Raw genomic sequence first — 27,971 nt, forward strand, 5'->3', positions numbered from 1 at the left:
ATTCCATGCACCAAAAGGCCGCCCGTTGTATTCCTGGTCAGGGTGCATGCCCGAGTTGCAGGCTCCATCTCCAATAGGGGGCATGCAGGAGGCAGCCGATCGATTTTCTCTCTCACATGGATATTTCCCTCCCGCTCCCTTCCTCTCTCTTTAAAATCAATAAAAACATATTTCCTGGTTTTCAAGGAAAACTTATCGAGCTAATAAAGAACTAACTCCTGAAGTCAAAAGCCAAGTTTCATAGCTGGAATTATATACCCCATATCCTCTCAAATACTGACATAATACGTGATGATCTTTGGAAATATGAATCCAGCTGATAAATTTTAAATCATACGTTATATATATATATATATATATATATATATATATATGAATTTTCTTCTGTTAGTCTCAGAAATATGGTTAAGTGTGTCTATTCATTTATCTCCCTGACTCCTGTTGTTTCTATTTCAGATTCTCAATTAAGAATGGGAGGACAGTATCATCAGAATAGAATACACCTTATTAAAACTGACACATGGTTTAGTAAAGTTTGTAATTTGAATGTTGGGTTAACATAAACTTAGTTAAAAAAAACAAAAAAAAACAAAAAACATTTGGGAGAACACCAGAGTGTCGTTTTTATCCTCAGTCCAACAATCAACACACAACATTCAGTTCCCAATTTTCCAGTTCTTAGGCAATTAAATGTTCTATTCACATCAGAGGAAAGGATGCTTACAGAAAAGCTGAAGAATGAAAGCCTTGATATCTTAAATAGTAGATCGTGTTTTAACATAAAGAGCATAAAAAGTTGTTTTTCAATTTCTATAATCAAGTTAATGAAGGATAAATGGTGCATTTGCCAAGTAGTGCTGCTGTGTGTCCATCTCTCTTGAGTAGAAAAGGCAAAGAAGAATTTTTTTTTAAAAAAAGAAGTCTGTCCTCTCCCTTGGCCCAAATACCAAAGGGACCCTCCTGAGTTGCTGGCCAACTCTGAATTTTTCCTCCCTCTCCCAGGAACTGTTAGGATGCGCTATAAAAAGATGTCAGGAACGCCAGCCTGGGAAAGTTGAATGCCCCCAAATGCCCTACATTGCCTATAAGTACAAATGAAAAATGTTAAAGATAATTTAAAAACAGGAAAGACCTTTTGCAAAATGCTTTTGATTTATTGCTGGGTATTGTGCAGATCTTTATCAATTATTCTCACTCCATTTTATTCAAAAATATTGTAAACTCTGAGTTGGCATGTTGCTGCATACGGGGGAAAAGGCATTAATCAACTCTAAATAAACAAGTGCAAGATCTATCTAACAACTGTGAAGTAGTTAATACATTTTTGAGCAATTCTATTCTAGAAAAGAGGTCTAAAAGAGTAGTGCTTAATTATCTGGACTCCTCTGTGCTGGGCTCCCTTTTGATTGTATTAATGAAGCAGCTGGTCCATTGTTTCCCTTTAATTCCTCTATTGTTTTAAGAATATGTCACAGCTCTTTATTCTTTTATCAGGTGCTGTGCAGGAGGAGCCACACAATACCTCATATTCCTACTGTATTTGCCAATGCACAAAGAAACCTCCACGGCAGTTTTCAAAGAAGGGCACACATAATTTATAAGTTCTCTTCCTTGCACTACTCCACTGTCAAGAATTTCAACAGTATTGAATTTGAATTCATTATAAAATTTGGATTAAACAAGGTGGCCACATATAGATATACGTACAGCGTTCATGTCAAAACCCTGGGATCTGGGCAGTAACACGTGTGATGTTGAAATAGGGCATTTAGTTCGCTTTTAGGGAATTAGTTTGACCAATCGCTTCCCAGTTATGAAAAGGTTACATTTCACAAGCAGGCATCCTGTTGTATTTTTCACATTTTTTTTTAGTAAAAGTTAAAACAAAGAAATGACCAAATAAGTAAGTAGGCTTGTTTCCTCCACCTCCAGAAACATAATGTTCTTGAGAGTGAGCGTGTGTGTGTGTGTGTGTGTGTGTGTGTGTGAGAGAGAGAGAGAGAGAGAGAGAGAGAGAGAAAGAGAGAGAGAGAGAGAGTTAAACAGCCCATTTATCCTCCAAGAATGACTTTAATTTACTTATGTACCTAAGATGTATATGACTTCCTTGATAGGCAACTATGCTATCTTTATCAGCTAAACTCTGATCATCAATTGACTATCTTCTTAGTGTACAGCTTAACCAATATAGTATGTAACATAACATTTTTCTGCCAGGGTTACTTTAAAATTCTGGTTCATTTCCATATATCCACAAAATCTACAAAAAAAGTCACCTATGATAAAATCATCTTGAAGCTCTGATTCACATAGACGTCTTTTTACACAAGTGGAGTTTTTTTCTTTGTTGTTGTTTTTTTCCTTTTCAAACTCTGTATTTGGGAACTGTCTTTTTCATCCCCCCTCCCACCCTGCCTAGAGTTCCCAGTGTAATAAAGAGAAGCCTTAATGACTAATGCTACACAGTAAAAGTTACTAAGTTCAACTTTTAGAAAAGCCCTTAGCATAAATGATGTTGCAAGCTCCTATGTCCTTTTTGTATTGCTAGGTGAGTATCTGTGGGTTTTGTTTTATTTTTAGCTCAAAATGAAGTTTCAAACTGGTATCCCTATCTATGTGCTTCAGGCTCCTTCTCCTATGGAGGTAGTGTGGGACAAAATCTAAATGTGATTTAATTGGTTCAATTTGCTGCATATTTTTATGCTAAACTTAGGTTCGTGTCTTGATAAGCTCAGACGTAGTTTAGCTCGAGGTTTACAGCTTCATGTTGCTTGTATTGCTTTATTTTTACAAAGCAAGCGTCTATCAATCACACAGATAAATTAGAAAGAAGCATGTATAGACATAACACATGGGAAAGATTTTTCAGCGTGCTATGTAATTTATTAACCTGATTTTTACCATTGTAAGAAGCCGTGAATTGCAGATAGCATGGGCGAAGTTAAATGCTTTTATACTGGATACATTTTGCTTATACAGAACTCTATAGGTATGGTCGAACAATATAATTGAAGCTTTGTCAGCTCTGTAACCTAGCAACAGATAATTCTGTTAGGTTACTGAATTGCTCCTGGTTGACAAGTAGGGAGTATTTTTGTGTTTATCATGTTTGCTAATGATGGGATCCTTTCCAAAAGGCTTGTCTTAATCTTAATTAGAGTTTATCAGCAGAGGTCTGCATGACATTGTGCAGACACTGATTTCATAAATAATAAAAAGTGCAAGTGAAAAATTTGGCAGGATGGGGAGATACTGAAGGCCACTGCTTCTAGAAAGAGGGGTGCGAATTTCCAAAATGTAATTGAGTTTGAACTGTGACTTTATTCTTTATTATGGAAACTTGTAGTTCACTTCACTGCAGTTTTGACAGCAATTATGAGGAAAATTTATAAGCCTCCTGTTAGGAACCGAATTGCGTTGTATAAGAACTTTGATCGTAAACATGACTTAGACCAACAAGTACATGGTTTTTCAAGAACGTCGAGGTCTTCATCATTATTACTCGTTGTGGTACCTTGAATGTATCTGTCCTTTATTTGCGACGGGAGTGGTCTGTGGCTGTGGGGACTGGGGAGAGTGGCTGTGTCTGCAGCGCGAGAGGCAGACAAAGAGAGACTCCTAAAATAACCTTTATGTTTGGAGAAAGCCGGGGAGGTATCAGATAGCTGCTTCAGTGCCCGATGTCATTTGATAAAGATTTCATGTCCATGCAGTAGGCATGGGATTTTATTGCTCTGGTTTGCACAATAAGATCTTTTACAGCTTAGGGGGATGAAGTATTATTGATTATTAGTTCCATACCTTCAAAATAATAAAGAATTAGACATTGTAAAACCGAATATCATTCACATTTTACTAAATTCCTCACTGGCTTATTTAATCCCTTGAAAGATGATGCTAAGACATGACATCATTCCTCTTTCTGTCTCTCTTCGCCTTTTCACTCATCATTCCCATAATCTTCAACCATTAGTGGCCAGGGGAAATTCAAAGCTATTTTCGATGTCATTTTCTGAGTATCAAAACGGACATCCCTCTGCTGGGTTGTTTGAATACATCTATGAAATATTTTATTATCAAGAAGCTTTTTGTTCATAGAGCCTCACTCTTTCTATCCTGTACAAACTGCGGGAGGTGTACACTCATGCCAGTGATTCCTAACCCTAGAGGACATTAAGCCCTCTGGCAGCTTCTAAAAAATAATGAAGCCCAAACTTCTCTCCCGGGGATTTTGATTTGATTGATCTGGGGTGGGACCGGGAAATCAGTGTTGATAAGAGCAGTCAAGATTGCCAGTGATTAAGTAGAATTTTTATGCCCTTTTCATGTCCAGCTGAACTTGAAATTTAAATAGGAAATTGGGCAAATGCTGCATTTATATTTAATATTATCAAATGATTTTAATACGTGTGAAGTGTTTAGACTAGTACTTGGCACATATTAAGGGCTTTCTAAGTGTTAGCTATTCTGATTGTTTATTCGTCGTGTTAGAAGTTCCTTCCACATCACAAATATAGACATGATTCTCTGGATTGTAACTATGCAGTTGGAAGCTATATCTCATAGCTGAGTAACCTTCTTGACACTGTTTCATAAAGTGAACCATCTTATTTCTGATTCAGAGGGAGAACTGTGCTAATTACTCCAAGAAATCAATATAAGGTGTAATGTAGTTAGTGAACGTCAGATGGCGCTGTGACTTGGGACACCTGGTTTTTCATCCAGAATCTAGAGCCAAACTGCCTCATAACCCCATCTCACATGTCCTTTTATCTTCCTCCAATTTCCCTCTAGCTGTGTTACCTTGAATAACTCACATTTCCAGCCCCGTGATCTCATAATAATGTGTGATTATTACTATTGTTAGTATGTTGTTTGTAGAGGCATTAAAAATTGCTTACAACTTGATGATAATAATCTAGAGGTTATCTAGCCTAAGGCTGTCATTTCACATGATGTAGGTAAAGCTAGTCTTCCAGATTACACAGTAACTAATAATCAAGACTAGGACTAAAGTTTCATACTCTCCAGTCAATTGCTCCTTCTAGTTCATCCTTGGACTGAGGACAAATAAATTTTTTGTTTGTTTTTTGTGGGTTTGTTTGTGTGTGTGTTTTTTTGACATATAAATTTTTAGTGATTTTGGTTGCTAGCTATGCTTCATAATTATCATGTTGTCTTTTAAACCAAAATCATTTGCTCTGGAATGAGAGCAGTTAAGCATATGACATTGCCATATGTGCACCCAACACCTTTACATAATTCTAATTGTGTTTATATCAACACATCATGAGTGTAGATTAGTTCATTGAAAATCCTCTTGGTGTAAATCAAGGGCATTAAACGTACTACTCGCCGAAACCGGTTTGGCTCAGTGGATAGAGCGTCGGCCTGCGGACTGAGAGGTCCCGGGTTCGATTCCGGTCAGGGGCGTGTACCTGGGTTGCAGGCATATCCCCAGTGGGAGATATGCAGGAGGCAGCTGATCGATGATTCTCTCTCATCGATGTTTCTAACTCTCTATCTCTCTCCTTTCCTCTCTGTAAAAAATCAATAAAATATATTTAAAAAAAAAAAAAAACGTACTACTCATATGAAAGCTACAGAAAACATTGTTTAGGTTTATCAGGTTTCATATCCATAGAGAGGTGACAGGAACTGGCACTCAGAACACAAGCAGAAACCCAAATCAACAGAGTAACCAGGAACTCACAATTTTCAGGCCCAAAATGTATTCAAATGAAAATGGTTCATGTGGCCAAATAAAGTAAACTCCATCTCAACAGCAATTTCATCCCACAAGGAACTGAGCTTTCAAGTCCTTTGACAAGTAGCTTTACTAGGAAAACTGGGAGGGGAGAAACCTTGCTCTTGTTTTGTTTTGAACCATCTCATATGAAAAACTTTTTATAAAAGCTATATTCCCCTCCCTAGCTATGGCAGTAGTCTGGGTTCACAGTGGATGCTTTTTAGTGAATAAATGTTACTCTCACTTTTTCCCCGGTGTCTTTATGTCTTTATTGTGGTAATATATATATATATATATATATATATATATATGACAACGTTTTCTATTTTAATTATTTTTAAGTATACCGTTCACGGACATTAAGTACATTAACATTGTTGTGCAAACATGACCACCAGCCATCTCCAGAATTCTTCTCATCTTGCCGATCTGAAACTCTGCACCCATTAAGCAGTAACTCTCCATTTACTTTCTGTCTCTTTGATTTTGAATACTCTAAGTATAAGGGGGGAAATATAGTATTTGTCCTTTTGGGACTGGCTTATTTCACTTAGCGTAATATCCTCGAGGCTCATCTATGTTGTAGCATTGTCATATTTTCCTTCTCTTTTAAAGCTGAATAATACTCCATTGTATGAATAGGCCACATTTTGCTTATTTATGCTTCTGTCAATGGACACTTGGGTTGCTTCCATGTTTGAACAATTTTCAGTACTCCAGCTCTGAACCTGGGTGTGCAAATAAATATGTCTGAAACCCTTGCTTTTAATCCTTCTGGGTCATCAGGTAATTCTATTTATAAGTTTTTGAGGGAATTCCACACTGTCCCAGAGTGGTTGTACCATTTTACCTTCATCAGCTGTGCTCAGGCTTCCAATTTCTCACATCCTTGCCAATACTTGTTATTTTCTGGGTTTGGTTTGGTTTGGTTCGGTTTGATAGTGGTGCTCTCATTTTAAAGCCAAATATAATATCTTGTGATTTGTTTCCGTTAACATGAGGTCAGTCAGTGAAAATACCAAAATAGCTAACTATCAAAATGATTTTTCTTGCACTCAGATTGCTTCTTAGTCAAGATTAATACTACTGCCTTCCATTCAACTGTAAATTAGAGTTGACCATATTTCGCCTTGCTCTAAAAGCAGTAGGGTAGGAAACAGGTTGCCCTGCCTCTTCAGCTCCAAGTTAATTGCTAGAAACTGTTTCTAACCAGTCAAGATACAGATTGTGATTTACAAATGGATGTAGCCTTCACCCTTTTTTTCTGAAATGAGTTAGCGCTTACCAGTATAACATAGATGCATTTGCTCATTGAATTCATAGGTTTCTCTTCGGTAAGATTTCTTGGATTCAGCAGGGCAGTGAGAAATGAGAATAATAGTCCCAATCAGACCAAACCAAAAGGATAATGGTTAACAATTATACAGCACTTAATACATGCCAGGTGCTGTTCTTAAGCTTTCATATATATTAATTAGCTCATAATAACACCGTGAGTTCAGTACTAGTATCATCAGCCCCATTTTCAAGGGTGAAGACACTGACAGGCAGAATGCTAAGGGGACAAGTTCAAAGTCACATAGTAAGTGGCAGAGCCAAGATCTGCCCCTCGGCCATCTGGTCCTGTTGTCCATACTGCTTCCGGATAGGCTTCTATCCCTCACTGGCATTCACACTTATAATATTTTATTTTAATCACTAACTGACACTGAGTGGCAATACTTGGGACATCGCACATTATAAATAACTCCATCAAGTCCTATACATTCACCATCTAAAAAACTCAGCCAAACAGTTTCAGAGAGCCAGCCCATGATCTTTTTGGTGTCCTTCTCTTGGTTCCCTCTAACTTTTCCAAATATATGCTCTCTCTGTCTTTAAATGATTCCATGTCCTCTACCACTATCTTTAATGTTGAGATTCCCCAAGTTTCAATCTTTTGTCCTTTTCACACTGTACTCCTACTGAGTTACCACAATAATGTCAAAAGCATCACAGTTGTTTAGAATGTGCCCGTGGCTTCTAAAACAAGAGTTTTCTCCATCCTTATGTCTCCTCCACGTTCCAACTGCCTCCTAAATGCATTCACCCCAAAGTCTCTCACATACCTCAGATGCTACATTGTCAATGCAGAATTTGGTATATCCATGCATGCACATACACATACATGCGTACGGCACACATGCACATGCATACTTGGGCTTTGGAGCTGGACACACAAGAGTCTAAGTCATGATTCTGGCACTGACCACGCCTGTGTCTTTGGGCAAGTTAATTAACCTCTCCAAGCTTCAGTTTTCTCAACGCTAAAGGGAGGAAAATATCACCTGACTTCATCAAGTAATTGACACGGTCAAAATAGAAGTACAGAAACCACGAAGCCTATCTGGCCTGAAGCGCTCCTCACTGGTACCCATTGCCTCCTGGTTGTCTTAATATACCAGCTTTACTGCCTCATTCATGGCATCACCATCATCTGGTTTCCCAAACCAGAAACCTTTGTGTCATTTTCAGCAGCTTCTTTTCTTTCTACTCATCCCACAAAATCACCCCATTCCTCTCAGCCCTGCTCTCAGGTGTGGCTCTTTTCTCCCTCACAAGTTACACTTCTCTCAACTGCACTCGCGCCATAGCCTCCAAATGCCCCTGATGGTAACATCTCCTTCCGTTCACTCTCACTACCCTGAGATCTTTTTCTATAAGAAGCCCATGTCAGGAATTTGTTCATTCAGTCACTCGAAGAAAAATATACCATCTCCCTCACCAGGAGCCAGACGCAAGTGTTTTATGTTACATTCAAAGCTGTCTCATCTTGCTCTACACTTTTTTCTTGGGAGGAAGCCCTGATCGGTAATGTTTGCCAGGTCCAGTGGCAAGTGCTACAGCTCTCGCCAGGGCCGATTTCAAGTTACCAATGTGATAGCCGCCACCAGCACACAGAATCCCTGACAATTGAACATTCTGCTCTGTGATCTGGAACAGGCTGGCTCAAGCACACCAATGCCCGTAAACCCCCTTTGCTCCCTCAGACCCTGAGCTTCGGGTGTGCTGGCCTCTGAGCCGTCATCGGGACCACAACCCCGCACTTGCACGCGTGCGTCTCTTTCTGCCATTCAACTGTAATGAGGTGGACCTGTGCACATACTTCTGCCATTTTACCTCCGTTCTGCATGCAGCCATCAAAAACTTACCTGGGATGGTTTACCTGAGTCCGCCAAGAACTGTCAGTTTTTCACTGTTCTCCCATTTTCCTCAGCGTGAAGCGACAACACCCACTGCATGGTACTGTGCTCTGCTTATGTGTGTGCATTCTAATTGTATAGCTGTGTGTGAAGCCCTAGCACCCAGCTGGCACACAGCAAAGAGTTCAATGAATAGCTGATGAATGAACGATTTGAAAGATTCACTCCTAAGACAGCTGACTTCCTCATCAAGTCTACACAGTACATTTTGATTCTAATTCCACCTCTAAAATGACATGCTCTGACCAAACCATAAAAGGAGATAGCGCGACAAAGACACCGAATGTGAAACATTCCCAGGGATGTCTGAAACCACAGGTGTGCACTACCCCTGTGAGGTTGTTTATTAACACAGAAAACTCATGTTTTCCTTAACTTTTCCTTACACTTAATATTTGTGAAGATTATTTAATTATTGGAGCCTTTGGGTCTAAATTGGAGCTCAAGTATTGAATCATTCTTGTACATAGCCCATAGCCCATGATCAAGATTAGCTGTGAGTGGTACCTTCTGTAAAAATCTCCATTTCTGGGCAACTGAGTTCAAAATGTTCTTTTTGTGAAAAGTAGCCATAACTGGATTTACCACCGATGTGAAGTTACTAACAGTAAATTATTACTAATAATAATGTAAGTCATTCCACCCATCACTGAAATCCAATGACTCAGAAAGACCAAGCTGTGAAAGAAATTGTGATGGGAGTGCGTGGCTCCGCCCTCCCCTCCCCCCCCCCACCTCTATTACACACACTCACTGAATAAACCGTGTCTCCCAGGAAACAAAAGGTACAAGTGATCACCTTTGTCACCAGCTGTAAAGAGTTTGGATCTTTTATGTACATCAGAGAAGGCACAGCCGTGGCCGATGACAGAAGCCATCCAGGGAAGCGTCACCAGCAGAAATACACCACTTAGCACATGGGACGCTCGTTCGTAGAGTCCACCATGATGCCACTTCACTTCCCTATTTTTAATAAATAAATCAGGGCCAAAGCGAATCTGTTTCTCCTCTTTGGTTTCAAGATCTGGCAGTGGTGGGCAAACTGTGGCTCGCAAGCCACATGCAGCTCTTTGGCCCCTTGAGTGTGGCTCTTCCACAAAATACCGACTTCTGCGCAGGGGCCACGAAGTTTCAGTCGCACTGTACATGCGCACCGGCACGTGGTATTTTGTGGAAGAGCCACCCTCAAGGGGCCAAAGAGCCACATGTGGCTCGCCAGCTGCGGTTTGCCGACCACTGTGTTAGAGTCAAAGTGAAATAAAAAGTGAAGCTGTTTTCACCTCTAGTCTTTTAGGATGTTGGTGTCTCACTTTGAAACTTGCACACTCATGTGAAGTCTGTAATCCTAGCTTTATTTCTTCACAAAATCTATTGTCACAGAAGGTGTTTTGTTCTTTTCCCTTTAAAACTTCATCAGCTGGTTTAATTACTTGTCCAAGTTTCCTGTAAAACAATGCCCCCCTCCTTCTGTGCAACTCTGCCATATCATATGCTGTTGTTATCTTTCCCACCAGATTTTTACCACAGTTGTTTAAAAACTATAATCTTTTTGAGGGTGGGGAAAAAATGAAGTGCAGTTGAAGAGACAGTAATGCCGAGAGATAAACAGAGCAGTATTACTTATCAGAATGGGTACGATTTTTGCCTGCTAATGAGTACAATATATAGCCTCCAAATATATACACGAGGGAAAAAAATAGCTTTATAACATATCAAGTATGCCACGTTATTCCAGCCATAACTGTATAGGATACGTATCTAGGCCTGAGAGTGTAGATAACAAAATATAAGTGCTCTGCCTGTCTAAACATGTTAAATAAATGAGCATTTGCTATCGCATTCCAATACATTGGAAGATGGACTTGCATAGTTAATTTTCCTTTTAATGCACCACACGTGATCATTTGAAACACAGAGCCAGAGTATATCTCAGTGTTTGAAGAAAGAGTTCTTTTCATTTAAACAAATCTTTATTTAAATAAGCCTTTTTGAAAAGGATCTTTGGCCTATCTTCTTTTCAGGAAGTTCAATCAGGGTAAATGGAGATAAAGAAGCCACATTATAAGGAACATTATATAAGTAAAAATCAGCCAGGAAAAAAAAAATGTCAACAGACATAAAGGGTATAAAACTAACGAAATTTTGTCTTCACTTTCTAGATTTTAGGAGCTTTTATTTACTTGTTTTGTAGTTTGGGATCATCTGGTGTTGATATAATAAAGTATTTTGGGAAGAGTGTGTGAGTGGGGGGGAGAAATAACTTCTGACTTCCATAAGGTACAGAAAGAGTAACTTCAGAAACTCACCTGAAGGAAACGTTGCGGTTGATCCCTGCCATGCTTGTTCTTAGGCGGGATACCATGTCACGATCAAGGCAAGCCCAGAAGGCAGAGTTGACAAAACTCTCTAGAGATTATGCCTAGGCTTGTTTCTTAGTCTTCTCTTCCTATTGACCACTGACCTGTTCATTGAATGCAAGGAGTACCATTTTTCACATGGTAGGGAAGAGGAGTCCAGCTGTTGTCCTGGTCAAACACTGCCCCCCTCCCCCACCTCAGTTGAAACTGATGTGAAAAACATGAGAAGGTGCTTTTGACATCAATCTAATAACAGCAGGATGGAGCATTCTATGTCAATTCTATCTTCCTCTTCTTTTTTCCTTCTTAACAGGGGGTCAGCTTTGGTGCACAACGACGAAGGCCATCTCTGAGGGTGAAGAGCTAATTGCCTTTGTGGTGGATTTTGACTCAAGGCTCCAAGCTGCCAGTCAGATGACTCTTACAGAAGGGATGTACCCGGCCCGCCTGCTGGACTCAATTCAGCTGCTTCCTCAGCAAGCGGCCATGGCTTCTATTCTGCCTACAGCTATTGTCAATAGTAAGTGCTGAGTGCAATAGCCCAGTGCGGTTGCTTTGTAGTGGTGATGGTATTTATGGGGAGAAAAAAAATGTCTACTGACAGGCATCCAGGGACAGACTCTACGTTTCAGTTAATCTTCTCTCTAACTCTGTGTGTGTTTGCTTCTCATGTGAGTATTAAAAAAATACTTTAATTCATTCATTTCAGGTTGGATTCCTGAATGTCACACACAAAAAGCTGACATTCTGAACCAGTTAAACAACATTCAAGGCTACTGTGTAGCTGTGAGAAGCCCAACAGCTTTCTTGATGCTTTTATAGTAGAATGCTTGGTGGTATTCTTTAAAGGCAATAGAGTTAAAAACTTAAAGGAAAAGAATGCAATTCACATTTTGATTAGAGAGCCAGTCATTGTGCCTCAGTGGTTGAAGAGGTTCCCTGTTCTACCCTGGGTCAAGGCACATGTGTTGTGGGCTCTATCCCCAGGAGGGAGCATGCAGGAAGCCACTGATTAATGGTTCTCTCATTGATGTTTCTCTCTATCCCTCTCCCTTCCTCTCTCTCTAAAATAATATATATATATTTTAAATTTTTGATTAGATATACTAATGAAGAGGAAGGGAGCCTGTTAAGCCTGGATAGATCAAGACATCAGCTAATACAAAAAAAAAAAAATACATATAAGTTTAGAATGCTTTCTATGGAGAATTTTTAAATATGCCCTGGCAAATATCCTTTTATATTTGTTAAAATGACTATTGAACTTAGGTTGTATTTCTTGAACACGCAAAGTGACACTGTATGTGACAGAAAATCAGTGACCTAGGAGTCTGAAGATCTGAGCTATACACTCAGCTCTGCTTTTATCTAGCTCTGTGAGAAAACATGAGTAGCAGTTACATCTGAAGGGGAAAGTAGATTCTAAAGCTAGTAGGTAAGTAAAATATTACATTTAGTCAAAAATGCCCTTGAAAATCCCTGAGACTCTGAATGATGCAGAATGGAAACCTAGAGACTGCAATGTTGCCTTGATATGAATATATATTTACGTATATTTACATATATAGATTCAGCAATAATTATATTCTTGCTGTAACAGCATCCTGTAGAATAAAGACATTTTCTTTCAAGTATATGTGAGATTAGTCTGCATCCAACCAATGGATCCAGAGGACCCAAACCAAGCTACGATTTTTGGATTTCCTTTATATAAATGTAGTTATTTTCTTTAATGAACCTTTACTTTGATTCAGATAGTGAGGAACGTGAAATAACAGAGGCCCAACTTGAATTTGAGACAAAAAGGTTTGTTCCCAGGGACACTAGGGGTACTTCAGATGATTGTGATACTCCAATGTGTGAATGTTAATTGTAATCATATTTAAGATTATACTTGGTTTGCTTTCTGTAGCAAGATAACTATTAATCCCAAATAAATCAGCATAGATGCATACGGCCTTCATTCTTAATCTGAAATAAGCTAATCAGTTAAACTCATCCTGCTTAAATGGACCCTTTATTAAACAGTGTGGCCCTCTGGATAGTGTAAATGCAACTAACTTGGTGAGAGAGGCTAAATAATAGACAGCGGTAGCATATGACTGTATATGATCTTAATTTGAAATTCTATCTTGCATTTGTTGTCCTTTTCATTCACTAGAATTTGATCCTTAGTTTCCTCCTCATCTCCTCAACACCATCGCCTTCACTAACATGGATTTCACCAACTATACAATTTACAAATCACAAGTCAGCTCTTTCTGCCAAGTTTTAGACCTCTGTTGCAACCTCTCCCACGTTCCTCTGTATTTTTTATAGGAATTTTTAAACTAATATGTATATATATATAATGTGTATATATATATATATATATATATATATATATATATATATATATATATATATATATATATAACCATGTATCCTAGGGTTCCTGGATTAGCTCCTAAATGGGCAGCAGCTAATATGTCCCTGTGTTTTTGTCTACAGAGGATATATTCCCTTGCAAGTCCTGTGGCATCTGGTATCGGAGTGAGCGGAACCTGCAAGCCCATTTGATGTACTATTGCAGCGGGAGGCAACGGGAAGCTGCTCCAGTGTCAGAAGAAAGCGAAGACAGTGCTGCTCAGACTTCCAGCCTGTGTCCCTTCCCACAATGCACCAAGACTTTCTCAAATGCCCGAGCTCTAGAAATGCACCTGAATTCACACAGTGGTGAGTGCCTTCCATGTTTCCTCTTTTGCTCCAGGAGACTCCATTCTTTACATACATACATGCATACATCTATCGTCTAACTATATCTACAAATAAGATTAAAATCTAACTGGTTGGATCAGCTAGCTGGTTATGTCACTTATTTTCCACTCAAAGGACTTGGGTCTGAACTCTTTTGTAACAGCTACTGTCCTCAGATTGCAGGCCAATTCATTCTTTCTTTCTTTCCTTTTTTTTTTTTTTTAACTGAAGTAAAATAGCATCATTTTAGAAACTCTCAATACCCTTTGTACATTGTCATTAATATTCATTGATTTCAGTGTCAAGTGATCTTTGCAAACTGACCATACTGTTATCCACATGGCAGGGGAAAAAATAGGTATATAAAAAGAAGTATTTGCTGAATTGGAATAAAGCTGTCATTTTGATAGGTCCAATTAAAATCACACTTGAGAAAAATTAACTTTTAAATGTGGATCTATAAAATGCTCTTGACTTCCAGAGTGCACATCATAACAGCTTAGTTGATTTTTTGACATAAAATCACTTTTAGTCCTGTTTTTAAATTCCTTAAGAAAAATTAGTCTAGAAAACAAATAAGTGTGTTCTGTTTTAAGCCCACTCTTAACAGCAAGGTGGCAACCATTCCCATTTATTTTGGAATCGTAGGCCCAATTGTTAGTATCATCACTTAGTATTCAAATTTTTTTATTTTTTTAAATTGAAGCTAATAGAATTACATTAATTTTAGATATCTCTAGGAACATTCTTGAGTAGGGCAAAACAAGTTTTGGGAATCACAGTTCTTCAGCACCTATAATACAAAATTTGTAGGCTATTTCTGGGTGACTTTCTTCACTGGTTTTGCTGCAGGTGAATAAATAAAAAACTGAAGTTGGTGCTGAGTTGTAAACAAACTAGCTCCAACCTCCAATGTTCTAGTGCAGCACAAGCTTTTGTCTTTGAACCTATAGAAATCATCAGTTTCCTTTCTACTCATTCTCTTCCCTTTCCCTACAAATGAGCTGTCTTCATGTAGGTGATAAAGCAGGGGAAGTAGAAACAGGTTGGTGGTCTCGGATGGTAAGTCACGTACAAAACAAAAACGGGGATCTTTTCAACTGGATAGAAGAACGAGTATTGGATTACTTAAGGAGAAAGAGAGAGAGGGCTAAGAAATTCCTTTTTATAGCTATAGGACCAGGTTTCTCTGCCATGTTTTCACCTTATAAATATAAAAGGCAATTCTCATTTTAGTCTCGAGTACAGAGAGGATGAGCCAAGCCTGATTTAACTATGAACCAACAAATGGGGACTAGAGTTAACCTTAATGAGTAAAAGTGTCTGGATCTCAATTTCAATGCATCCGGGGAAAGGGATCCCCCACTCCACCACCAAGCAATTATCTAGAAACCAACTGGGTGTCCTGCAATTCAACTAAATTCTGACATTATCTACCCAGAGTTAGCATCCGATCCCACCAGTTAAGGACTCAAGACAACCACCCCAGTTCAGGTGTTAATCGCAAGTCCAGATTGTTACCTGTGCATCTGACCAACTGGTGGCTATAAATCAGAGATTGCCAAGACCCCTTCCTTGGGTTTGAATACTTTATTAGAGTGACTCATGAAACTCAGAAAACCCATTTATTCACTAGATGACCAATTTATTATGAAAGGAAATAACTCTGGGACAGACAGATGGAAGAGATGCATAGGGCAAGGTATGGGAAAAGGATGAGGAGCATCCATGCCTCCTCAGAGTATGCCATTCTCCCCTAATCTACATGTTCACCAGCCCTGAAGCTCTTTGAACCCAATCCTTTTAGTTTTTTATGGAGGTTTCATTATTACATAGACATTAAATCATTGGCCAGTGCTGTTGAATTTATTCTCTAATCCCTCAACCCCCTCCCAGGAGGTTGGGGGTGGGGAAAGACTGAAAATTTCAATCCTTTAATCTGGATTTCCTTACCCTGCCTCCCCTCTTCCCCCCCCACCCCCCCAACAAGCCTCCAACCCTTAGGTTACCTAGGGGCTTTCCAAAGGCCACCTCATTAACATAACAAAGATGCCTTTATCATCTTATCACAGGAAATTTTAAGGATTTTAGGAGCTGTGAGCCAGGACCCCTGTACAAAGGCCAAATATATATAAGAAATAAGTTAATAGCACAAATTTTTTCTGTTGAAAATGGGTTCTTGCAGTGTCACAAGAAAGAAATTTCAAAGGGCACATGCTTGGGAGAAGTTTAAACAGAGTGGCAAGATTTAATGGGGTGAAGGGAAATGATATGCCCTAGGGGATATAGAGGGCGGGCAGGTTCTAGCAGCAACTGCTCCGAGATGCTTGATAATCCTCCTTATAAAGTCTTCATTTTTGGAAGGATCAGGATTGCTTGGAAACTATCCAATCTACTTCCTGAGTTTTTCCCGGACTTGTGCTGCCCCCTCCCACCCCAACCAATCCCTTTCCTGGACCATCTGGAGTTCTGTGCCCTTATCCAGTCTGATTCTTTTCCCAGCTAGACTCTGATACCATTTTGGCTCCTACTGTGCATGTCCCAAAGTTTTGCTGCCTCATCTGGTTTCTACTGCCCATGCACTTACCTCCCCCGTGCCATCTTGGTTTCTACTGCACATATTCCCAGCAAAGGAATTTCCCCTGCTCTTCTTTTTGTTTGTTTGTTTTTAAGTATGTTTTTATTGATTCCAGAGAGAGAAAGGGAGAGGGAGAGAGAGATAGAAACATCAATGATGAGAGAGAATCATTGATCCGCTGCCTCCTGTACGCCCCCTACCGGGGATGAGCCTGCAACCTGGGCATGTTCCCCAATCAGGAATCAAACTGTGACCTCCTGCTTCATGGGTCAATGCTCAACCACTTAGCCACATGGGCTGGGCTCCACTGTTGTTCTTATCCCTTCCTCGGTAATCCTGGCTAATGACCGGTGACCAGTTCTTCCTGCCCACGTCTTTGGAGGATGCAGTAGTCCCCTGCGGAACCCGTGAATACAGTAGCTTCCTAGTGAATGAGGCTTAATGTCAGATTCAGCTCCCTAGTAGATTAGGTTTAATATCGGATTCAGCTCCCTAGTTTATTAGGCTTAACATCTGGTTCCCTTTGCTTCCTTCCTTTATTAATAACTAGCTAACTACTTACACTAACACCATGAGATTCTGAAAGATTTCAATTCTTTGCTGTTGTATTGAAGACATTAGGTCATTGTAAAGGTTCCTATCATTACAAAACCAACGCATGAAGTTCTCAGTATTCTTATTTTGTGTGTCTCTCCAGGAGTGAAAATGGAAGAATTCCTCCCCCCTGGCGCGAGTCTGAAATGCACCGTCTGTAGCTATAATGCTGATTCTGTGATCAACTTTCACCAGCACCTGTTCTCCCATCTCACTCAAGCTGCCTTCCGATGCACGCACTGCCACTTCGGCTTCCAGACTCAGAGGGAGCTATTGCAGCACCAGGAGCTCCATGTCCCTGGAGGCAAACTTCCCAGAGAAAGTGACATGGACCACTCTCCCAGTGGCACCGAAGACAGCTTACAGCCAGCCCCAGACTTGTTGACCAGAAGCGAACTCCCCCAGAGCCAAAAGGCCATGCAGACTAAAGATGCGAGCTCTGACACAGAGCTGGACAAGTGTGAGAAAAAGACTCCGCTCTTTCTCACGAACCAGAGACCGGAGCTACAGCCCACGGCAAACAAACAAAGCTTTTCTTACACGAAAATAAAGTCTGAGCCCTCTAGTCCAAGACTCGCCTCATCTCCAGTGCAGCCTAATATCGGGCCTTCTTTCCCTGTGGGTCCTTTTCTCTCTCAGTTTGCTTTTCCCCAAGATATCACGATGGTCCCTCAGGCTTCAGAGATCTTAGCCAAGATGTCTGAGCTGGTACACCGGCGACTGAGGCACGGGAGCAGCAGCTACCCTCCCGTCATCTACAGCCCCTTGATGCCCAAGGGGGCGACTTGTTTTGAGTGTAACATAACTTTCAACAATTTGGATAATTATCTGGTGCACAAAAAACATTACTGCAGCAGCCGATGGCAGCAGATGGCCAAGTCCCCGGAGTTCCCCGGCGTCTCGGAAAAGATGCCCGAGGCCGTGAGTCCCAACACCGGCCAGACCTCCATCAACCTTCTCAACCCGGCCGCTCATGCGGCCGACCCTGAGAACCCGCTTCTGCAAACATCCTGCATCAACTCTTCCACCGTTTTAGATTTAATTGGGCCCAACGGGAAGAGCCACGACAAGGACTTTTCTGCTCAAGCTAAGAAGCTCTCCACCTCCAGCAGCAATGACGATAAAATGAATGGGAAACCCGTTGATGCAAAAAACCCGAGCGGCCCCTTAGTGGATGGGGAAAGTGACCCAAACAAGACCACCTGTGAAGCTTGCAACATCACCTTCAGCCGGCACGAGACGTACATGGTCCACAAACAGTACTACTGTGCCACCCGCCACGACCCGCCGCTCAAGCGATCTGCTTCCAACAAAGTGCCTGCCATGCAGAGAACCATGCGCACGCGCAAGCGGAGGAAGATGTATGAGATGTGCCTCCCCGAGCAGGAACAGAGGCCGCCCCTGGTCCAGCAGCGCTTTCTGGACGTGGCCAACCTCAGCAGTCCTTGTACCTCCGCTCAAGAACCCGCCGAAGGGCTCGGAGAGTGCTACCACCCAAGATGTGATATCTTCCCAGGAATTGTCTCCAAGCACTTGGAAACGTCTCTGACCATCAACAAATGCATCCCGGTTTCCAAATGCGACGCTACCCACGCCAGTGTTTCCTGCCTAGAGATGGACGTGCCCATCGATCTCAGCAAAAAGTGCTTATCCCAGGCCGAGCGGGCGACCACGTCGCCCAAGAGGCTGCTGGACTACCATGAGTGCACGGTGTGCAAGATCAGTTTCAATAAGGTCGAGAACTACCTGGCCCACAAGCAGAATTCCTGCCCGGTCACTGCCCATCAGCGGAATGACCTGGGTCCGCTCGACAGCAAAGTGTTTCCGAATCCAGAGAGCGAACGCAGCAGCCCCGACGTCAGCTATGAGAGGAGCATCATCAAATGTGAGAAGAATGGGAACCTGAAGCAGCCTTCCCCCAACGGGAACTTATTCTCATCCCACTTGGCCACCCTGCAAGGCCTGAAGGTCTTCAGCGAAGCCGCGCAGCTCATTGCTACAAAAGAAGAAAGCAAACATTTGTTTCTGCCGCAATGCCTTTACCCGGGGGCAATCAAGAAGGCAAAGGGAGCCGACCAGCTTTCCCCATATTATGGGATAAAGCCGAGCGATTATATTTCTGGTTCTCTCGTCATCCATAACGCTGACATCGAGCAAGGCACAAATGCAGAAAATGAATCTCCCAAAGGCCAGGCTTCCTCGAATGGGTGTGCTGTGCCCAAGAAGGATTCCCTGCCTTTGTTGCCCAAAAATAGAGGCATGGTAATAGTCAACGGTGGACTGAAGCAAGATGAGAGACCTGCCGCCAACCCACAGCAAGAGAACATTTCCCAGAACCCTCAGCATGAAGATGGCCACAAGTCTCCCTCTTGGATCTCGGAGAACCCATTAGCCACGAATGAGAACGTCTCACCAGGCATGCCCTCCGCGGAGGAACAGTTGTCTAGTATAGCGAAAGGTGTGAATGGCTCCACCCAGGCTCCGACCAGTGGGAAATATTGCCGGCTGTGTGACATCCAGTTCAACAACCTCTCGAACTTTATAACTCACAAGAAGTTTTATTGCTCATCACATGCAGCGGAACACGTCAAATGAAATAACGAGCCAACTAGAGACATCAGTCACCTTTGGTACAGTGTTTAGTACGTTGTGCTTCCCAGTCCAGAAAGGTAACAACAGAAACAAAAGCTGTTGTGAATTACATTTGGGCAAATCAGGAGAGAAGTCATGATGGCCGAATTGAAGACTTAAGGTGTAATTTCATTACAGTCCATTAGTAACGTGTATTATTGGTGCCATTTTCAAAAAGAATTAATTTATTTTACCAGCAGTATTCATAGCTGTGGTTATGTTATTTTTATTTAAAAAACTTTATATTAAAGTCATTTGTAATGTTATTGTATAGTTATTGTGTAGCACATATGGTTTGCACTGTATAGTAGCTTTTAAAGAAAATAGTCACAAACAATACAGAAAAGCATTTTAGAAATAGCTTCAAAAGCACTTGTGTACCTTGAGTTCTTCTTATATGCTGTTGCAGATAAACGTATATGCTAAAATATAACTTGCAAAGATGTTCTAAGTACACATGCTATAAGTTCGCCTTAAGATTTCAATTCTTGGATAATCAGGCTCTGTTTGCACTTTATATTTTAGCAGATACAGTCTCTTAGTCACTAGGCTTTGCATTTGTATGTAGCCGTATGTTTCTGTCCATTTTCTTAATCTTAAACATGTATGTTAAATGAAGATGGCAATTTTTTTCTTGTATAGTACTTGTATTTTCTTTCGCTGATGCAGCTCTGTCTCAATTTTTAAACCTTTGCTGTTACATGCAATACTTTGTAAAGAATGAACAAAATTACTGGAAGCAGTATTGTAAGTAAATGAAGTAGTATTAATCAGTTTTATCTTTTGAAAGGCACAGTCTAAATCGAAACCCTGAACTCAATGCTGCAAGTATGAATTTAATTCATATATAAGATCTATTTAAATATAATAGTAGCAATACTGCACCTGGTGATCACAAAGATAATGTTCTACTTCTGATAGAAATAATTTCTCAACAAATGTTGTTACTATGCATGTATATGGATGGAATAAAATTCCAGATTGTTGGAGAAGTTTGGCATACTTTTTTTTTTCTTTAAGATACAAGAGCAACCCCATATATGACGAGAATAGGTTCCCAACAGCATTAATAGCTGCAATAACCAGTAAAGCAATAGATTGTCCTTTCTGTGTGCCTAATTAATATTACTTATTATATTAAAATGAACTGGAGACTCCAGGCTCTGAAGCTAGAAAAGTTCTTCATTATAACTATATATAATAAGCACTATCTTTTTGTTCCCTACCCCCTCCACCACTGTAGCAGAGAAAAAGAATTTAGACACAATTTCATGAATGTCTAAAAGGCTTACAGAACCTCTGCACAAGAACTGGCACAAAGGTTGATCAAATGTGCCCAACTTTTAGATGGAGTTTACCGGAAAAAGAAGTTTGCATTTGGAGGAGCAGTGAAATGGTGTGGTAAAGTGGCTCTGATGAGTAAAGGTGCTCGCATTTCATGCTTGCAATTTGTAAAAGACTAGATTTCACACATCTCATTTGTACATTTAAAGGGTTTGCATGTTGAGGGGGACTGGAGAGCAGTGTAGGTTATGGAGGACTAGTGGGCTCCCCAGAGGGGTTGAGATATGATTCCATAGGCTAGATGACACCCATTGCCAGTCAAAGGCAGACTGCAGTCCACAGTGACTTTAGGAACATCCTGATCTGGAAAGGCAATTGCTTCTCCGGTCCCTGAGAAGCACTTTGCAGAGAGATGATGATGCACCATTAATTGTCCATATCGAATGTGGTAACATAACAAACCTAAGGTGCCAGCCTCATAACATATAAACACTGGCACAAAACAAAAAATACTGTGTTGTCAAGGCCATTTTTCAGTTGCTTGTTGAGAATAACTATCTTCCTATATAATAAAAAGCCAATATGCAAATTGTTCCCTCAACCGGGAGTTCCACCAGGAGTTTGGGAGTTTCACCAGGGGGCAGGGCTGGTCTGCCAACCACCCGCAGCCCCTCCCCCTGGTTGGCCAGACCCCACCTGTGCAAAAATTTGTGCACCAGATGTCTAGTTGAATATAAAATTTTGACCTTAACTAATATTTTTTCATTTCAGGTGACTAATTAGTGAGGTGAACAGAATTTAGATGCTTAAAAGAGTCTTGCAAGAATCTCTCAAAGTATCAGGTGCTCGGGGACCCACAAGGATGTTCATAAAGATCTGCTCAGTTCTCAGGTGGGAACTGGCAAGCCTGGGTATTCTTCATGGGACTTTATTCTCCAATCTCTTCCTTTTTGTTGTTTTATTGGGGTGACATTGTAATAAATTATGCAGATTTCAGGTGCACACTTCTATAATACCTCATCTATATATTGTGTGTTCACCACCCCAAGTCAAGGCTCCTTCCATCACCTTTATATCCCCTATACCCTCTTCTACCTTTCCCTACTCCTCCCCTTCCCCACTGGTAATCACCATGCTGTTATCCAAGACTATGAGTTTTTTATGTTTGTTTGTTTTTGCTTAATCCTGTCACCCTTTCCCAATCTCTTCTTCTTTAAAAAGAAGAAAGAAAGAAAATCATCCAAGCAACATTTCTTTATTGATCACCTAGGATTTTACCCACTATTTGGGGAATGAAGGCAAAAAGGCATACTACATGATTGCTTCCCTGAAGGAGCTTATAATCTGGCTCAGATTAGTGCTATTAGTGCTTCTCAACACTATTTCCTTGTTACAGTCACTTAGGCAACATTTTCTAAATGCCAAAATATATGTAATTTTGACTCACTGGGCCTCACTCTAGGTAAATTAAAGACAATTCCTATTTGTGGGTTCTGGGAATCAATACCTTTTCAAATCTGTCCAGATGGTTCCAATGTATGACACAATGTGTTAGGAAACACTAAGGACAAGATATGAAGGATGAGTGAGACTCAATAGAGTGGAGAGATAAGAAAAAAGGAAATCAATATGGAATGAAAGAGTTGGGGGAGACTATATGGTCAGGGTAGGGTCTAGAAAGGTGGGTACAATAGTAAGGAAAACTACCTGTCCTTCTGGGAACCTTGAAATAGATGTGAACTATATCCAAAAGAATATTGCAAGTATTGTTTATATAGTTAAAAACCAGTTCTACTAGCCATTCACAGAAGAAAATAGCGGAGATTGAAATCATGACATTCAGACCAGAACTAGATAGACCCTTGGAGGTAAGCAGCGGTGGGGAACTTCCGGCCTGCAGGCCATATGAAGGCCCAAGAAATCATTTGATCTGGTCCTGCCAAGGCACTAGGGGTGAAGTAATGAAATGTTTGACCAAATATAGCAGGCTGATTTTTAAGTGGATAATTTTTTATGGCCCATAAATGATATTATAAATATCCACAAAGCCCTTGGCAGAAAAAAGGTTCCCCACCCTTGGTATAAAGGAAGAAAATGGTCTTTCTACATGTGGGGATCATTGTAAATAATAGCATGAAAGTAGACTGTGAGGGTAAAGAGTAAAAAAAGTTTCAAAATAAGAGGACTCAAATTGGAAGGTAAAAGAAAATAAGGGTATAAATAAGGGCTCTGATATCACAAGACTTTGAAAGGCAGGCTGAGTAAAGTTTATGGGTTTGCCTTGTACCTTGCTTCTTAAACAGAGTCATGAAAAGAAAATTGTGCTTGGGAACAGTGATAGAGTGACTGTGAGGCTTAGATGCCTCATGGTTAGAAGGCCATAGTGTTGGTCCACATGGGGGTAGTGGGGTCTTACTCTGTAAGTAATCCCCCACTTCTGGAAGGACACTGGTGATGGCCTTTTAAGGCCCACTAGGCTAATCTCCCTGAGGCCAGGACTGTGGTTGCAAATATCTTTACTGCCAGCATTTGCTGCAAACATTTTCACAGCACAACTGTTGGCCGGAGGCAATTTCTCCCTGAAAGATAAAATAACTGGTCGACAGTTTGGCTTCCTATCTCTATGGACAGAGGCAACAGACAATGTATTTGAGCTGATTGTCAGGGTGGTTTAATTTTTCCCTTGAGAAAGTTCTCGCCGTGCTCCCATTCTTATAGGAGGTAAGTCTTAGCCAGATTGCATGCTATTCTAGAAAATGGTCAACAATCCATGTTTGCAAATCCTTGGTGAGCACAGTCCTCCCTGCCGCAAAGGAGGTGGCTGCTCATTCACACAGTTTTCAAGAGCATTAATTATCCATTGTTTGTAGGAAACTCTCTTGATGCAGGAAGAAATCCAAGTAATCAAGTGAAAAGGGAAAAAAAAAGTGCAGTGCCGAACAAGGAGACAAATCAACAAAGCAAAAAAGAAAAAGAAGTGTGATACTATGAACAAAGGTCTTCAAAGATGCTATATTTTCATTTTCCACAATAAAGTACTTTTAATTCCATGACCAGGTGGTGTTTATTTCTCCATGTTTCATCATCATGCTCCTGTGAATGCTCCCGTTTCTTCATTCCTGTTTCTTTTACGGCCAAATTGCCTTACGGCCGAGTCGCCCTGCGGCCAAGCTGTTTGGGGCGAGACCACCTGAACGGACCTCCTCGCATCTCCATCCTTCGTCACACCTGCGGAGACCCTCCCTCTCCACAAGGTAACATTCTCGAGTTTCGGGGATCAGGCCCGGTGTCTGGGGGCCGTTACTGTGCAGCCTCCTGGCGGGCGGAAAGGACATGCTCTGCCCGATGGCGGGGCGGGAGCAGGGACGGAGCCAGGGGAGCTGGACCCCAGCCAGGCGCCTCAGAGGTGAAGCCTCACAGCAGAAACGGTGGTCCCCAACCTGGGGAATCTCCTGGGGCGTCACTGAGACCCGAGTGTCATTCATTCACATGCGTGACATTCGTAAACAATGCAGCATCTGAGCGAGCGGGTTTCCCCTGCTCCCTCGGGACTCAGTCATGAGGCGGAATTGAGTCCGATGACAGCCGGACCCAGGCCGGGTGTCTGTGTGGAAGTTAGTCTGAACCTGATTAATTCAGAGGATCGTGCAAAAGCAGGCACAGGCCAGGCGAAAGTTTACTCTGGCGCTGCCCAGAACAAAAAGAGTTTGCTTAGGACATTCATAGAATAAACTGTTTTCAAGAACCCTGGCAACCCCATGTTGCATTCAGATAATATATTCGTGTCAAACGAGTTTTATCTTCATATTAAAGAAGGTCAGAGCTTGTTTGCTTGGCAACGCTGCTTTGATTATTCTTTCGGTTTCCTACATATGGCATAACCTGGTTTCGGTTGGTGTAAAATGTATCCTATCTACTAAGTGCAGAACCTTTTTTTTCCCCATTGTGGGAGGCCAGTCACCCTCAAGAAAAACAAGTAAAATACAGTGTTGTTGTATTTAGGGAAAGATATGCAATGGCAAAATAGTCTTTTAAAATTAATAATGGGGATATAAAATTTTATTAAAAATACAAAAAATGAAAAAATATACTCAATATAATTAGTTTAAAATAAGAGGATAATAGAAAGGAGATGATTCAGATGAACAACATAAAAATCATGGGAAAAATCGTAAGAGGAAAACAGAAAATGTAAGGCAAAGGACTTTACAGGAAGGTAGTCACACTGATATGCTCAGACACATCCCTGGGGTAGACACAGATGAATTGTCCCTGATCCTAGGCATGGCCAGTTCTTCCACTTAAGCTTCCAATCTCTATAGCCAATTATTCCCTCTCTTTCCTCGCACAAAAGTAATAGATGTGTCTTTTTTTTTTTTTAAATTGATTGATGAGAGAGAGAGAGAGAGAGAGAGAGAGAGAGAGAGACAGATGGATTTGTTTTTCTACTTGTTTATGCATTCGTTAGTTGATTCTTATACGTGAACTGACAGGAATCGAACCCACAACTTGGGCTTATCAGGAGGACGCTCTAACCAATTTAACTACCCAGCCAGGGCCAGATGTGTCTTTTTCAATTTATGTAAGGACATGGACAAGAAGCATCAACATGTGCTCTAAATTGAAGTCTGAACCAGAATTGGAAGGTCCCTCTCACGTGTCATGGATTGTGTAATAATCCATCAATTACCTTTTCCTGGAAGATGGAGGGAGTTCCAATAATGCTCAGATAAAATCCCTTGTCAGTCCTGTGGAAGGAGGCTTGGAGCAGATTCAATTCAATCTTAGGGATTAGAGGAGTGTGATATTACTTGTATACAGTGTCGATCAGTAAGTGCTTATCTGCCACATCAGTACTACAATCACTATTCTACCAGTGAACAAACCGACGCCTAGAGAATTGAGTTCCCCAAGTGTCAGAGCCAGTAGAGCCACGTCTGGAAGCCAGTTGCCTGTCTCAAAGCTTTTGCTACCGTTCTTCAGAAGGCCGTGGATCTTCCTCCCCCTGCCTCAAGCCAAACCCCTCAACTTGTGGCAGGACTGCTGACATGATTTTGTTGCCCACTGGCACTGGAGTTGCCTCTGTGAGGATAGTCACATGTCCCAGTCTGCCCGGGGCAGTCACGGCCGGGTTCAGAAGGTATCTTCATCTTTTTTGTGTTATCAGGAGTTACATTGAAATAAGCTGAGATGGGTTCTGTAGACTTGCAGTGTGTATTTCCAGCTACCGACACTGTTTTTCCTGCTGGTGGGTAAGGTGCGCATATAGTGGGAAGTTTCCTTTAGCAATGGTGAAGCTGAAAAGCAACCAGAGGTACTCTGTCTTCGGCACTGACCCTTTTTGTTGGGGAGCACATGAGACTTGGTTGGAAAGCTGTAAGGAGGATATTCCGAGAAAAGGGAGGTGTGTAGAAGGCCGTCTGCCCTGTTTATAGGAATTCCGGCTTAGGGGAGACTTAGGGGAGTGTTGAAGGCGGCGCCCCAAATTATTCCTTGACCTTTCCAAACAAGTCTGTGCATGTGCAGACCCCCGAGTGTTTACTGGAATCCTTATGCTTAATCCCTGGATGCCTTTGCCTAGAGGACAATGTAAGCACGTGTGTCCTCCCAAGATTACTCACCCTACTGATTGTATCTAAAGATAAAAATTCCAAACTGTGTCTGAGTAATCTGTTCATCCGTTATGCAGGGGCTGCTGGTCAGCCCTGGCACCTTTTCACATGCAATGTAATGAACACCTTCTTTTCAAGGACAGTAAGTAAGGTGCGCCATGATAAAGCATATTTGAATAGAAGCATTCTAGGGACATGTAACCCTCTGTTTTTCATTGGTTGTAGGAAAAGATTTTGGAGCTGCTTCCCCTACTCACTCTTAGGTATAACTGTGTCCTGACCACCAAGTTGCACAAAGCCCCACTAGGTGATGCGATCTATGAAAATTGTGAGGCATTACTGATTAGAGTGTGGAACATGCTGAAAATAGGAAGGTGGTTCTCTCATTGGCAAAGTTAAGGGTAGAAAATATTCTGGTTTCTCTGGTTTTGCCATGCAGTAGATGGTCATATATGATATACACCTATTTTGTTGTTCGGGAACATATTTTTATATTGCAATATGTCATTTCAACAGAAAAAAGTTTAAAAAGGAAATGTCATATTCAATTTAAAAAATTCTGAATTAAAGTTTACATTTCTCGGGAAAGCTAGATAATGAATTAATATTTTGTCTACATCCACCATTCACTAAGGAAATTATAGGGATTTAGTTATTCACACAAAACCATAACATATAAATCTGATCAAGGATCTTCAGCATTGCCTGGCCGACGTGGCTCAATGGTTGTGCCTCAAACCATGAACCAGGAGGTCATGATTTGATTCTGGGTCAGGGAGCATGCCCAGGTTTTGGGCTTGATCCCCAGTAGGGAGTCTTCAGGAGCAGCCAATCAGTGATTGTCTTTCACCATTGATGTTTCTATCCCTCACTCAGTCTCCCTAAACTGTATTCTAATTTCACTAATTCTACACTAAGGTCCTTTTCCTATTTCAGGATCTAATCCATGACATCATATTGCATTTAAGCTGATGTTTTTTTAGTCTCCTCTAACGTATTATAGCTCCTTTGTCCTTAATTTCCTATGATCATGACACTTCTTTTTTTAAAATATGTTTTTATTGATTTTTAGAGAGAGAGGCAGGGAGAGGGATAGAGATAGAAACATAGATGAGAGAGAAACATCACCTCCTGCATGCCCCCCACTGGGGATTGAGCCCAAAACCGGGGCATGTGCCCTAACTGGGA

At 41.1% G+C, this 27,971-nt stretch overlaps 1 protein-coding gene across 3 annotated transcripts in view; it reads left to right on the forward strand.

The window, feature by feature from the left end:
- ZFPM2 (zinc finger protein, FOG family member 2) overlaps positions 1 to 20,875 on the forward strand; it is a 428,452-nt gene extending 407,577 nt beyond the window's left edge. For all 3 annotated transcript variants that reach the window (XM_036338040.1, XM_036338041.1, XM_036338042.1), the window contains 3 exons: positions 11,662 to 11,868; positions 13,839 to 14,063; positions 17,360 to 20,875. In XM_036338040.1, coding sequence (XP_036193933.1) covers positions 11,662 to 11,868; positions 13,839 to 14,063; positions 17,360 to 19,851 — 2,924 coding nt within the window. In that variant the 3' untranslated portion in view covers positions 19,852 to 20,875. The remainder of the gene's footprint in view (positions 1 to 11,661; positions 11,869 to 13,838; positions 14,064 to 17,359) is intronic.
- Positions 20,876 to 27,971: the final 7,096 nt, after the last annotated feature.

Source organism: Myotis myotis, unplaced genomic scaffold (genome assembly GCF_014108235.1).
Source record: "Myotis myotis isolate mMyoMyo1 unplaced genomic scaffold, mMyoMyo1.p scaffold_m19_p_16, whole genome shotgun sequence".
NCBI lineage: Eukaryota > Metazoa > Chordata > Mammalia > Chiroptera > Vespertilionidae > Myotis > Myotis myotis.